Source organism: Cynocephalus volans, chromosome 1 (genome assembly GCF_027409185.1).
Source record: "Cynocephalus volans isolate mCynVol1 chromosome 1, mCynVol1.pri, whole genome shotgun sequence".
Taxonomy (NCBI): domain Eukaryota; kingdom Metazoa; phylum Chordata; class Mammalia; order Dermoptera; family Cynocephalidae; genus Cynocephalus; species Cynocephalus volans.
The window spans coordinates 286,215,477-286,231,269 of record NC_084460.1 but is presented as its reverse complement, the minus strand read 5'-3'; the positions used below and the strand labels follow the sequence as shown (position 1 = coordinate 286,231,269).

General features: G+C 34.3%; 1 protein-coding gene across 2 annotated transcripts in view; it reads right to left on the bottom strand.

The window, feature by feature from the left end:
* Window positions 1-258: 258 nt before the first annotated feature.
* Window positions 259-15,793, bottom strand: part of ACSL3 (acyl-CoA synthetase long chain family member 3) — a 72,345-nt gene continuing 56,810 nt past the window's right edge. For both annotated transcript variants that reach the window (XM_063096933.1, XM_063096924.1), the window contains 6 exons: window positions 15,091-15,263; window positions 12,886-12,960; window positions 11,295-11,486; window positions 9,740-9,854; window positions 8,145-8,302; window positions 259-989 (listed from right to left, as the gene is read on the bottom strand). In XM_063096933.1, the coding sequence (XP_062953003.1) occupies window positions 832-989; window positions 8,145-8,302; window positions 9,740-9,854; window positions 11,295-11,486; window positions 12,886-12,960; window positions 15,091-15,263 (871 nt within the window). In that variant the 3' untranslated portion in view covers window positions 259-831. The remainder of the gene's footprint in view (window positions 990-8,144; window positions 8,303-9,739; window positions 9,855-11,294; window positions 11,487-12,885; window positions 12,961-15,090; window positions 15,264-15,793) is intronic.

The following is a 15,793-nucleotide window of genomic DNA, read 5'->3' as shown; positions in this document are numbered from 1 at the left end:
TTCTACCCTGTCTTTCAGAATTGCTTTTATTTAAGTTTGGATATTTTTCTAGTTTCAACAGCTAAATAGAAGACACCAAACATTTTGATAGTAAACTACTGGAGACTAATTGTCATATTGCTACACTTGCTCTGTTATTCCCTTTACTATGAAACGAAAACCCTCCCCTGCCATTTTGTTTCATGCAGCACCAACCAAACTTCACTTTATTTTTCTAATAAAAAATAAATATATAAAGAAGACACTGTCAGGCATTCATAAGATCTCAGTTTCTTAGAACATAAGTATAGGTATATTTATTTCTCTCAAATGCATACAAGACAATAATTACACAGCAACGAATCTCTTGTTCAACAATGATTTGATTCATAAGCATTTGAAATTTACACAATTTCACATTAATACCCTTGTATTTTTAAATACAATTAAGTAAAAAAGCCCCCCAAATAACCAATTCTTATATTTCCTATTTATCTCTCTATACATCCAAACTTTAAAAAGTTACAAACTGAACATTATACAGAACATATAAATCATGTTTAAAAACTTGAGGTTTTAAAATCACTGCTTCCCCAATATGATTCAGAAAAGTTTTCATACTGACAAGTACAGTCATAGATGGTAAAGTAAACTGGAAGAGGGGAAAAAGAAAGAGACAGACTCAAGTTTTCTGTCTTAATATTTTACTAATCCTGTCAGTTAAAAATGGTGATGTCATGAGAACAGTTTAGGTTTAATATGAAGAATGGAGTTTGCCTCACAGTTTGAGACATGCATTTCAAGTATTTTCCTATTTGATCTGAGCTCACTGTAGCAAACTGAAGAGAATAATTATTTTCTTCCATACATTCGCTCAATGTCCGCCTGGTAATGTGTTTTAAGCTCTTTGCGTTTCAGCTTGAAGGCATCTGTCACCAGACCAGTTTCAGGGGTCCACGGTTCAGGGCTCAAACGAATTTTTACTGGAATTTCAAACTTTTCCAGACTTGCTGAGATGATGAAAAAAATAAAATGCAAAGGCATTAAAAATTCATAGTTAAAATTTTTAGCAAATAATATAACCTTCCCAGTTTCTGAGTATCCGTCAAAATGCACAACCACCAAATGACCATAAATCTCACTTCTAAGCAATCTATCCCTCAAAAATACTAGTGCAAGTTAAAAAAATAAAGAAGAGATTGCTTGTGGCCTTTTGGCTAACATCAAGTGTAAAAAATAAAACAGATATGTATAATAGCAAAAAACCCATAACAAATCCCCATCAGTAGGAGTATGAGTTAAATAAATTACTATACAGGCATAAAATGGAACGTAATTCTGTCATTAAAAATGAGTTAGACTTACATGGGTATCCAATATATATTGTTAGGTTAAAAAATAAAGGCAAGTTGCAGCACAGGCTGGATAAACTTACACACATCTAGATGTGTAGGACAAGGATTCACACCCAGCTGCAAATTGTGCACCTCTGGGGGCTAGAATCCAGCAGAAAGGAAAAGGGAATTTCACTTTTTCCTTTACACATATTTGCTTTCCTTAAACTTAAAGAGCACAATTACTTCAGAAATCAAAAAGTAATAAAGTTTAAAGAGAATCTTGTCATTGAACGAGGATATTCACTGTAAGCCATGTGCAGATAGAATGCTTGTTCACTATTTTGTTCATAACACACTGTCTGGCACCTAATGGATTCAATAATAGCAGAGAAATAGAGGCAAGGAGGGAGGGAAAAGGAAAAGAAAGAAAGGAAGTGAGAAGGGGAGGAAAAGCAAGCATCTGAGGTAGGTTAAGAGAGAGATGTAGCTTTGAGGAAACACATGTCCTTAGTAAGACTGACTTATTTTTCAAGCACTCATTCAACAAATATTTACGGAAAAAAATTACTATGTGTAAAGTGCTTTACTAAACATTCTTTAAAAAATACAAAAATGAATAGTGTCATTTCAAGTGACATGCAATCTAACAAGAAGGAACAGGTACACACATAGCCATAATAACATACAAAAAAGATGATCTAAGGAGAAGGACATCAGCAAGATGACAGAATAGGAAAACCCAGTCCTTCCTTTCCCCATGGAAACATGGATTTAACAATAATATATGGACCTATTTATTGCCTGTGTGAGAAACCCAGAAACCAGTTAAGAGTCTCCTTCACTCCAGGCAAGTGTGAAACCAACTGCATCAAAGTCTGATAGAAAATATGTGGAATTCACTTGTCAGAACCCTTTACTTCAGCACAATGTACAGCAACAGGAAGAAAAACCTCAACTCCCAACCTGGAGAGGATAAAGAGTAGACCATACAGCCAGTGTTCTGACTCTTAGAGTGTAACCAGAGGGACTGGTTTCTGTCTGGCCTGAATCTAAGCAGTAACAGGAACTTGGTGCCAAGTCAGGGGCTGTCAAGATCAAAGGTGACAACACTGCTTCATGGTAAAGACTCTCAGCAAATTAGGTATAGGAGGAAATTATCTCAACACAATGAAAGCCATTTATGACAAACCAACACCAGTATCATCCTGAATGAGGAAAAGCTGAAAGTTTTTCCCTTAAGAACAGGAACAAGACAAGGATGCCTCTCTCACCATTTCTATTTAACATAGTACTGGAAGTAGTAGCTAGAGAAATCAGGCAAGAGAAAAATAAAGGGCATCCAGATTGGAAAGGATGAAATCAAACTGTCCTTATTTGCAGATGACATGATCTTATATATAGAAAAACCTATAGACTCTACCAAAAAACTCTTAGAGCTGATTAACAATTTCAGTAATGTTGCAGGATGCAAAGTCAACACTCCAAAATCAGTAGCATTTTTATACTCCAGTAACGAACTAGAAGAAAATCAAGAAAGCAAGCCCATTTACAATAGTCACAAAAAAATAAAATACCTAGGAATCAATTCAACCAGGGAGGTGAAAGACCTCTATAATGAGATCTACAAAACACTACTGAAAGAAATTAAAGAAGGTGGAAAGACATACCATGCTCTTGGATGGGAAGAATTAACATCATGAAAATGTGCATTCTACCCAAAGCAATCTAGAGAGTCAATGCAATCCCCATCAAAATACCAATGACATTCTTTACAGAAATAGAAAAAGCAATCCTAACATTTATATGGAGCAACAAAAGACCCGAATAGCCAAAACAATCCTGAGCAAACAAAATAAAGCTCGTGGCGGCAAAGGAAACAATCAACAGAACAGAAAGACAGCCTACAGAATGGGAGAAACTATCTGCAAACTATACACCTGACAAGGGATGAATATTCAGAAAACACAAAGAACTCAAACAACTATATAGTAAAAATCAAATAATCCAGTTAAATGGGCAAAGGAGATGAACAGATGTTTTTCAAAGGAAGACATACAAATGGCCAACAGGTACATGAAAAAATGCTCAGCATCACTAAGTCATCAGAGAAATGCAAATCAAAACCACACTGAGATATCATCTCACCCCAGTTAGACTGGCCTTTATTAAAAAGACCAAGGATAACAAATGCTGGAAAGGATGTAGGGAAAGGGGAACCCTTCTACACTGTTGGTGGGAATATAAATTAGCACAGACATTATGGAAAACAGTATGGAGGATCCTCAAACAACTACTGATAGAACTACAATATGATCCAGCAAACCCACTACTGTGTATATACCCAAAGGAATGGAAATCATCATGTCAAAGGGATACCTGCACTCCCATGTTCATTGCAGCTCTACTTAAAATAGGCAAGATATGGAACCAACCTATGTGTCCACAGACAGACAACTGGATAATGAAAATGTGATATGTGTGTATACACACACACACACACACACACACACACACACACACACACACACAGTGGAACACTACTCAGCCATAAAGAATGAAATTCTGCCATTTGCAGCAACATGGTTGAGTCTGGAGAAAATCATGTTAAGTGAAGTAAGCCAGACAAGGAAAGAGAAATACTGCATGTCCCCACTCATAACTGGGTGCTAAGAAAGAAAAACAGAAAGACAGAAAGAAAGAAAGAAAGAAAGAAAAGACACAATACATTGGACTTTCAGAAGGAGAGGACAAACCTTAGGATACTAGAGATGGGGGAAGGGAAGGGGTTTGGAGAGTGATAGGTCGGGTAAAGGGCATAAAGAAAAAACACAATATGTAATAATGAATATGCTTATAGTAAATAATACAAATTATTTTAAAAATGTAAAAAAAGAACAAAGGTGATCAACATGCACTGGAAGCTGCAGTATCAGAGACAAACACTAGGTGGGGCTCCAATAGTGTAGCTTATTACTGCACCAGTGAGGTCACAGTATCTCAACACTACAGAATAGAAACTGGTAGACCTCTTCAATTAGATTACATCACATACCCAGAGAGGAAACAGCCCCAGAAAAGGGTTAAGATGGCTACAGAATTTCTAGCAGGGCCAATTAGACAAGATCCTTCCAATACAAACCCAGGCAGCAAAGACTGAGAAAGGTAGCTGATTTTTCAAATGCCAAAGTCCCAACAAAAAAAATAAGACAACATACCAAAAAAAAAAAGGGGGGGGGGAAGACATGGCCTATCAAAAAGATCAAATTGTATCTCCAGAAATCAACCCCAAAGAAATAAAGATATATCAATTATTGTCATAAGGATGTCCAATGAATTAAAAGAGAGCAAACTGAACAAAATCAGGAAAATGCATAAAACAAAAACATAAAGAGATTTTAAAAACACTATGAAGAAGAACATAACAGAAATTCTGGAAGTAAAGAATAAAAATATAACAAATGAACTAAAAAAGTTCACTAGAAGGACTCAAGCAGACTTGACAAGGCAGAAGAAAGAACCAGCAAACTCAGACAGAACTTCTGAAATTACTGAGGTAAAGGAACAAAAAGAAAAAAAAAAGAAAAGAAAAATGAAGAGTGCCTAAGAAACCAACAGACACCATCAAGTGGAAAATCATGCATTATAGGAGTCCAAGAAGAAGAGAGAAAAGGACAGAGAGCCTTTTTGAAGCAATAAAGGCTGAAAACTTCCTACATTTGAGGAAAGAAATGAGCATTTTTAAGAAGCTCAAAGAACTCCAGTAGGATCAATGTAAAGGGAACTACACCAAGACACATTATAATCAAATTGTCAAAAGTCACAAAGAATCTTGAAAGCAGCAAGACAAAAGTGACTTGTCACATACAAGGGAGCTCGAAATTAGACTATCAGATTTCTAAGCAGAAAGTTTGCATGCTAGAAAGGAGTGGAATGATATATTCAAAATGCTGGGAAAAAAACCTGCAAACGAAGAATACTATACCTGGCAAACCTGTCCTTCAAAAACGGGGGGGGGGGGGGGGAAGACTTCTACCAATAAACAAAAGCTGAGGGAGTTTATCACCACCAGACCTGCCCTGCAAGAAATGATGAAGGGAGTCCAAGTTGAAGAGAAAGGACAATAAACAGCAACAATAACAAGAAAAATACAAAATATAAAACTTTCTGGTAAAGGCAAATACACAGACAAATACAGAATTCTGAAGTAATGTACTGTAGGTACATAAGTCACTTTTAAATCTGGTATAGGATTTAAAAACAAATGAATAAAAGTAATTATACATCTATGTTCATAAATACACAATAGAGATGACTGGTGTCCTCAATAACACTGGGGGGAGCAGAAATATAAAGGAGTAGTTTTTATATGAAATTGAAGTTGAGCTATTATCAGCTTAAAATAGATTGTTATAACTTTAAGATGTTTTATGTAACTTTATTGATAACCACAATGAAAACAGAATATACACAAAGAGAAATGAAAAGGGGATCAAAACATGTTACTACAAAAAAAAAAAAAAAAAAAAAAAACAACCAATAGAACAAAAGAAGGTAGCAAGGGAGGAAAAGTTACAAGACATACAGAAAACAGTAAAAAAATGGCAATAGTAAGTCCATCCATATCAGTAATTACCTTAAACACAAATGGCTTAAATGCCCAATTAAAAGACATAGACTGAATGGATAAAAAAAAAAAAAAGATCTAACTATGTGCTATCTACAAGAAACTTGCTTAATAAAGATCTAAAGACACACACTGGCTAAATGTCTAAGGTTGTAAAAAGATACTCCATGAAAACAGAAACCTAAAGAGAGAAAAGGTGGCCATACTTACATCAATTAAAACAGACTTTAAAACAAAAACAGTCAAGAGAGACAAAAAAGGACATTATGTAATGATAAAAGGGTCAGTTCTCCAGGAAGATACAATAAGTATAAATATATATACACACCTAACATTAGAGCTTCTAAATACATGAAGCAAATATTGACAGAAGTGAAGGGAAAAGTAAAGAGCAATACAATAATAGTAAGAGACTTCAACATTTCACTTTCAGTCATGGATAGAACAACCAGAAAGAAGATCAATAAGAAAACAGAAGACTTGAATAACAGTGCAGACCAAATGGACTTAACAGACATATAGTCATACAGAGTATCTGAAGAGACATTTTCCAAAGATATACAATGGTCAATAAGCACATGAAAAGATGCTCAAAATCATTAGCTACCAGAGAAATGCCAGCCAAGCACAATAACATACCACTCCACATTCTCTAAGATGGATAGAATAAAAAGGAAAAAAAAATAACAAGTGTTGGTAAAGACGTGGGGAAATGCAGTACGCTCAAACACCACTGGAGGGAACGTAAAATAGTGCTGCCATTTTGGAAAACTGTTTGAAAAATATTTGGAAAAAAATATTTTGGAAAATAGTCTAGCTCTTCAAAATATTCAATGTAAAGCTAGTATATGACCCATTAATTTCACTCCTAGGTATCTACCCAAGAGAAATAAACACATAACTACACAAAAACTTGTACATGAATGTTTATAGCAGCATTCCCTGCAACAGCCAAAAGTGGAAACAAACCAAAAGTTCATGAATTGATAAATGTATAAATAAAATGTGGCATATATCCATACAATATATATGGCAATAAAAAGGAATGAAGTATTAACACATGCTACAACATAGATAAACTTTGAAACACTAGGCTAAGTGAAAAAAACCTGTCATAAAAGGCCATATAGTGCTTGATGACACTAATGTGAAATCTCCAGAATGGGAAAATCAAGAGACAAAAAGTAATTAGTGGTTACTGAGGGCTAGGGGCTTTGGGGGATAATATGGAATAACTGCTGATGAGTATGGGGTCTCTTTGTGGGTTGAGGATAATGTTATAAAATTGACTGTATTGATGGTTGTACAATTTGGTGAATATACTAAAAATCATTTAACAAATCAAATGGGTGAGTTGTATGGTACATTAATTATATTTCAATAAAGCTGTTAAAATATATATAAATAAAAGAAAAAGTATATAAACCTAAAATTATGCTTAGCTATTAATGTTTCAGAATTCCACCTTACATGGAAATTGTGTAGGTTTCTCATGAATATCTGTTAGTTAAATCAATTTAGTATTAGTCTAAGGTTTTATTAGTCCAAGGTTTTAAATTACCTAAAAATGTCAGAAACCATCTTCAAGCTAACATACTACAACACATAATTAGTGCTGAAATAAAGGACCAGAAAAATGTTCCCATTTGGTTGAATGCAAATTTATATTTTTCATAATCATATTTAACATAAACAAGTAGAATAAAAATTCATGCCTATATTATACTTAATGCTGATAACTCAAAAAACAGCTGTTTTTATTAGACCAACAATATTAAACTAGTCTAGGACCAAAAGAATAAAAAAGCATAGGACACATTAGCACAACCAACTACCAGTACACTAACATTGCACAAAGTTCCAAAAAAAGTTTTGGACCATTCACTGTGGGCTAGTGTGGCCAGGAAACTGAGCAAGGCCTCAAAGAACACCTGAGATCAGCAGAGAAAGGGCCAACCAAGAAAACAAAGGCTGCAAAGATGAGAACATTCAGGTTACATGTACTTCAGTCTGATGGCAGTGGATGATTTGTGTGTCCTGTAGAAGGACTTGAATGAGGGGAGAATGATAAGTGTATTTTTCCATGTACTGATGGTAGAAATGGTTTCTGAGCAGAAAATGATGTACCTGAAACCTTACAAAATAACAGGTTATATGGATATAAACCATCTCAACTCTCAAAATCAATTTAAAACAACACTCACCTGAAATAGCAGCTTCAGAAAGCACTTTAAGTACCTCATTTTCCATTTCACTACTGTTACATAGCTCCTCCCAAGTCCCTTTAAGTCCTTTCTTTCGAGCAAGTTCTGTTAGTTCCTTTTGATTTGGCACAACAAATCCAATGACATAAGAATGATAACTGAAATATATAAAGGATAACTTAGCTAAGGAACAACGTGGTATACTGTGTTAACTGCAGTTACTGATTATACTGACGTTTAATAATTATTAACTCTTCACTATTTTTTTAAAAAGCATGAGCCATACTTGGTACTGGCATATTTATTTCATACAACAGCCAGTTTTTACTGTTTGATTTATAATAAATTCCAATGTTTTGGCAGAGTTCATTGTTAAATAAACCTCAATGTGAGGTTATTTCAAGTATGTCTAACTATTATGAATACTACTATGTCACATTTTCTAAAAGATAATTACAAATATTAGAAAATTAATCTTTAAAAAAATCAGTAATTCATGGCAACAGGTTAAACAAAATAAACTTTAATGTAAATTAGGAACTATATCTAAAGAAATTGAGCAGCAAATCAAAATAATGTGATTATATTCATTTTTTCTTGTTATCATGAGAATTTGTGTTGACAGATGAACTCTGAGTATGCGTGACGAAGGCAGAAACTTTTCTGAAAACCATAAAATAGTAACCAGAAGAAATGGCAGCAGCATCAGATAGGAAAGGAAAGTTCTGGTTAATATCACATAAGTAAAATCCGAAACTGTACCATCACTAAAGAAAATACTCAATGGTTAACTGAAGAGCAGAATCATTTATAAATCAATGTAGTTCGTCTTTAACTTAGGCTGTACCCCCAAAGCCTGTTCCTAAATTTGTTTTTCCTAATACCAGATTTTATTTTCCCATAATTACGTCAACTGCAGTCCCTAGTTTACCCACAAAAATATCTGATTAAAAATTAACACTGAAGAATAACTACCATGTGCAATACCATTAAGGAAAAATGTAATCAGAGTTCCAGTCCAATCTGAAATTCCAAAATGTGTCCCAAGAATGCATTTCTGGGATTTTAACTTTAAACTCTCCTTCCCATCTGTCTCTTTATCATCATGGACTGGGGATGCTATGTGTTAAGCCATAGCTTAACATAGCTTATGGTGGGAAGCCATGGCTCCGCCCAGAGTCTCAAGTAAGCTCCAATTTAGAGAAGGGATATAAGCAGTGAACAGCATACTGCTTGCTGACACTTCTTTATTCCCCTTTCCTCTTAAATGGTTCCTGTGAAACTTTCCTGTGCAGAAGGACAGGTAGCTAGGGGTACCAAAACAGCAGGAAGGAAGATTTTACTCTCTTCACCTCCCTACCACATAGGACACTGCAGTGAGATGTAAAGCAGAAAACAGGAACAGAGGAAGATGATGAGGGGAAGCATGCAAGGAAAGAATCAACTAATGGCTGTAATGACAAGGGGGCTGTTTCGAGATAACAGATAAGAAGGAAGAGTTCTTGGGATAATTTCACAAAGACCCATATATGTAGGAAATGCCTACAGCACACCAAATGTTTTAAGTAAAAATAGCATGAATTCCACTTTCTTACCTGTTTGCATATGCACAAATGTTATCTATTAGTGGAAGATTCTTCAAAGCTGCCTCTACTTTCCCAAGAGAAACATATTCTCCTGCCTGTAGTTTTACAAGGTCCTTTTTACGATCTGTGCAAAATCAACAAAGGTGGGGAGGGGAAAAAATTGAGGGAAACAATATTAACAAAACCTTTAATACATATAAATACTGGTCATTCCCTAAATAATTTGCTATCAAATTATTTAAAATGCCATTAAATAAGCATAAGCATTAATGGTTATGCTAAAATTAAAAGTAAATTAGGCCCTTATTTTTGTGCTATTAAATATGAGGGTACTTCAAAAAGTTCATAGAAAAATAGAATGAGAAGATAATACAAACCTTCCCATGAACTTTCTGAAGTACCATCATTCATTCGTTTAAAAGAAAAACAATTAACTTCTTCTTAAGAGACCCCCTCATCAGGCCTTCAGGTATGTTCTACTGAACATGCATGTTCCTGGAATCCCTTAACATCAGGCAGGTGAAGAAGATACTCAATGTCATCTGCAAGCTCACATTCTATATGTGGAGATATGCATAATGCAGAAACATATTACTTCAATACAATATGGAAGTGCTAAGTGTTAGGACTCCCCAATCTGTGGATTCAGGAAGAATTCCTGCAAGTGAGACCTGAGATGAGTCTTAAGGGAAGAGTGAGAGGTAGCCAAGCACAACAGCACTGGCTAAGGCCAGAAACAGGTCAGCTTGAATTACTGCAGCATGAAGAAAGAGGGAAACAACTGAGATGGAGATGGAGGATGACTCACCCTGCCTGAGCCTCTAAGAGCTATTTAAAAGGTTTTCAGCAAGAAAGTAACCTGGTAAGATCAGTGTTTAGTAATCACACGGTGACAGTGAGAAGGAGTGTTTAAGGGGGGCAAGCATGGCAACAAAAAGGAATTTCTTGCAAGCCTGACCAACGATGATAGCAAGAGGGACAGAGAAAGAGAAAAGAGTATGATTTCATATCTCATAAGATGAATCAGTGGGATGTGAAATGGGTATGGGGAGCTGACTGAAGAAAAGTCTCTCATCTTTTCCGAATTTTTAGTTAGCATGGCCATGATAGAAATGTCATTAACTGAAAAAGGAACCTAAAAGGAGAAGCAAGAGAAGATATTTTCTGCCTCACATGGGTCACAGTATTTAAGCTGTCAGGTTTTCTCTTTCATTCCCTTGAGCAAGGTAAGAACACAATCTGGATAGGAAAGCCCCATCCAATAACCTCTAGATGTCAAAAAATTCACAAAAAAGAGTATTCCCTACACAAGCAATAAAAAATGACTAACAGTTATCTAATAGCAATTTTAAAAACTACTGCTATTGGAACAATTTTTGAGACCTCATGACATGTCAAGACTTACAAATTCCAGTACCTATTTAGAATTTTTTAAAAAACAGATGTACCAACATTAAATAAAGATATATTCTTACATTATTAAACAGGATCTCTAAATACACAGTACCTCTAACATAAAACTATTTAAGAAAAGTCACTTTCAAAACCACATTAGATGGCTCACCAATAATCTTTAAACAACCATCAGGGTCAAACTCTCCAATATCTCCAGTACAAAGCCACCTCTGTCCATTTTCATCTTCAAAGAAATCAGTATTGGTTTTTGTTTCATTTTTATAGTATCCCATGGTCACATTTTGGCCACCAATAAGAATTTCACCCCTGGGGTGTGGTTTATCGGTATTAAAGTATCCACCTAATAAACACAGAATAATTTTGAATTAATTCAATATATCTATCCCTATATGCAACACAGGAAAATTTGAAACTATTAGTTTCTAAATAGAAACATTTCATTATTTTAATCCAATTATAGTTTCTCAAAGGAAACAAGGAAGACATTATGAATGAACAAATTTTATCAATATAAAGCTAGGTGCAAAATTTCAGTTGCTTAACCATAAGCATTTTTGCTTTTTTTTTTTTTTTTTTTTTGTCATTTTTGTGACCGGCCGCACAGCCCTCAGCCAGCGAGCGCACCGGCCATCCTTATATAGGATCCGAACCCGGCGGTGGGAGCACTGCTGTGCTGCCAGCGCCGCACTCTCCCGAGTGCGCCACGGGGTCGGCCCAGCATTTTTGCTTTTAAGCTACTGTTCCAAGAAAAAAAATTATACTTTAAAATCGAACATCCTACATCTACTGTATAAAATAATTACAAACACTACAGAGGTAGTAAATTGCATAAATATTCTGTAGAGTTAAATATCATACTAATAAACTGATAAAAGTATTAAGTCAAGGATTTAATAACAGAACAAGTCACTATATAAAATCAAATTACTGGACTGGCCAGTTGGCTCTATAGGTTAGAGTGTGGTGCTAGTAACACCAAGGTCCAAGGTTTGATCCCTATACTGGCCGGCCAACAATTAAAAATAAATAAATTAAATAAATAATAAAATTACCATATATCTAGAAAGTTTATTCTTATTGTTTCAGAATGACTCCAAGCTCAAATTTATTAGACATTTTCACCAATTCTGCTAAAGATAGCTAAAAAATGACATCCAAGCCTTAGAATCTTTTCCTTTACTTTGGACTGAGGAAAGATACATCCCAATAAATCATAGATAATCTGTACATTTTAATAAGATCAAATAAATTTTTAAAGAAGTGATTAATATTTTAAATGGCATAAGCAATAGAACTTCTATAGAATTATAGTGAAAATTTCATTCTGACATTCCTCGGTTGAGTCCTCAAAGTAAAGAAAAAAGGGAAAAACGTAAAAATCCTCAGTTTCACAGAATAAATTTTATGATTTTGCTTCTACAAAACAAGTTATAATCACTCCTAATTTATTGACATTATTCATTTAGCAAATTTCAAGTTTTTGCCATCATTCTTACTCGCATTTACATAATAAAGTAATCAGAATTATAATAAAACTTCTATTTTGCTTAAGAATCAACTTTGAAACAAGCAAAATAAATGCACTCAGCTCTAGATAAACTATATTATAAAGGACAAAAATGAGCATTGGTGGATGTTTTATATTTTAAAATGAGATAAGGAAGGAAATGAAGCACAATTATAATTTTAAAGTTTAATATTATAAAAATTAATGCTCTGTAGTTAAAACAAGTTATTACCTTCCTCCCAGTTCTTTAATTTGATTTCACAGCAAACTAATGGTGCTCCCACTCTGCCAGTATTGTAGTCCCACACTAAGAATGGGGGGAAAAAGTTTTTGAGAACAGTAGTTAATAACCTGCTTCATTATTCTACATTACTAAAAATGATTTGTCCCAAAGATTAGATATCCCCAGAGAATCCTTAAAAGCAACAATTGGAAACTGATGAACCACAGGCCATGTGGCCTACACAGGTGTGTTGTTTGGCCCACAATGGTTTTTTTTAAAAAACTTTAATTAGTTATTGCCATTTTTTAAAAAAATCAAGATTTTTACATATAAGTGCAGAATCTCCAGCAATGACAAGTCCACATTTCAGACACAGCAACAACTGACAGCCTCTGTTTGACAGAGCATGCCTGCTCCAGTTCCCCCAGAATCCTTCTCCAACACATTTTCTTATATCAGGGCCCACCTTTGCTCATTTAAGTAGCTGCCCAGTTCATGACTTTGTAGTCCCTATCTTAAAGGACGTTGAGGCACAATGCTCTACACCCATTCCACTTCTTTTTAGGCCTCACAGCTTTGCAGTACAAATAACCTCTCCATTCTTCTCTCATGTATCACTCTTTCACAGTGAGACCTCCACAGCCTCCCTCACATCAGCTTATGTTATCACACCCTATTTAAAATTCATACAATAATAGCTCAGAGCCAGGCTGGAGATTAAGACTGCTACTTTCAAGGATCTGGGAAAAGAACCTCCCACTATCATGAATTATGACTGCATTATGTTTCCTCTTCAAAGATCATTCAAATATCAGAAATGAAAGGCTAATATTTAACACTTTAAAGACTTTTATTTACAAAAGAAACTGTTACTGATTAATTACATATCCAATTTTAATCTTAAAAATTTAAGAAATTAAAGATCCTCAGAAGAAAAAAATATACTTGTATTTAAAATTGCTTCTTTATTTCTTCCAAAACAAGATTTTGAAGTAGCTTCCTAAAATCTTTAAAATATAGAGAACACAACTGAAAAACAGTGAAATAAAGAATATGAGATAAACCTGACTTAAGAATGGTACACAGCAGCATTCAAGATAAATAGGGAGTATCTCATGAATATTCATCAGCAATAAGGAAAAAAAAAAGAAAAGAAAACATGGCCAGCATCCCAGAAGTCCCTCTCATATCTCCTCCAAGTCAAAACACATCTCTTCCCAAAGACAACTATTTTCTTGACTTCTTACAACATGGATTAACTTTATGTTTTCACCTGGTATAAAAGGAAACACATAATAGGCACTTCTTTTGTGTCTGGCTTGTTTCATTCAAAACTGTGTTTCATTCATAAGATTCATCCACGTTTTCCATGTAGCAGTTTGTTCAATTTTCATTGATGTAAAATATCTCGTACAGCTATACCCCAAGTTATTTTTCCATTTTATTACTGCTGAACATTAAAGTTGTTTCCAATTAAAAAAAAAAAAAAAGGTACACAGGGAAAATGACCAGTTAAAGGTTTAGTATCTTTCAGTATCTAGAAATACAAAGTAGGAGATGCACATAGTTTTCTAGCACTGGAAAGCCAAATAACTTTCTTCTATAAAAGGGACACATGAGGTACTATACGAATTCATCGGGGGACCACTGATTAGGCTGATGGATCCTTCCTCAACCATGTCACCATGATAAATTCTGGCAATTATATTCTGTAGATCTGAATCTAGTTTCTCTCTACACTTACCTAGACCCCTATAACATTTCTAAACCTTGCTATACTTATCTACACAACTAGACAAAAACACATTAATACACTTACCCACACTTAATATACTTACCTACACAACTAGAGAAAAACATTCATTTTTCTACACAAAAAGAAATTTAATAACTGATGTGAAAAAATAAAATGTATACAAAACAGCCATTGCTTGTTACTAAAGCTTCTTTTCGAGAATGCTGAGTGGTTTTTAATATTACATATCATAGTTTAATATGAAAAACTCCTCTAGATGAATTATTGACTATGATGCACCTAATACATTCTAAAACTTGCTATCAATAATCATAGTACCTGTAATTTACCATTATTCTGCTACACAAAATCTTAACTACTGTTCTCCTTTGTATTTGCAGAAAACAGCCCATACCAAAAAAATGCTGGAGTTGTATCCCTGCCTCTGATGGACACTCCATTTCATGGGCAACACCAACCTTCTGTAATTGTCCCAGCCCCAGCAGATTCTGTGAGTCCATATCCCTGACCAACAGGACAGCAAAAACAGATATTCATGAATCGCTGCGTGGTTGCAGAAAGTGGAGCACCGCCACACAATAGAAGACGAATATTTCCACCTAGCAAGCTTCGAACTTTCCGAAAAACAAAGCTAAAAAAAAAATTAATCAGAAAATCACAGAATTTTAAAACTAAATCATTTAGACTAATCTCGATACATGAGATTTTGAGGTTAAATGACTTATCCAAGGTCACACAACCAATGCAGAAGATTCCCTTGACCCATTACTTAAATCTTAATTTTTAGTACTTTAACAAGGTAAAGAATATATAATTTCCTTTCAAAAACTTTTCAAGTAATATGTGAATTTAAAATTGTCAGGTTTAATTTTGTATAGCAATGGAAACCCCTACTTATGGCCAGAGCAATAATTTTATATCATTAATGATAAATAATATATCATTGTATAATATACATTTTTATATTAACACTAAACAATCTTATCATATATTTATAAAATTTATTAAAAGAAAATTAATTTTTGCTTTAACTTCATTAGAAATGTGCACGTTTGTATACAGCAATCTAGACATTTTAAAAATTTAATTAGTTCAAGTTTTAAATTGTTTATGGATAAAAAAATTGTAAATTATCTGAGAAATTAAAAAAAAAAATCAAAC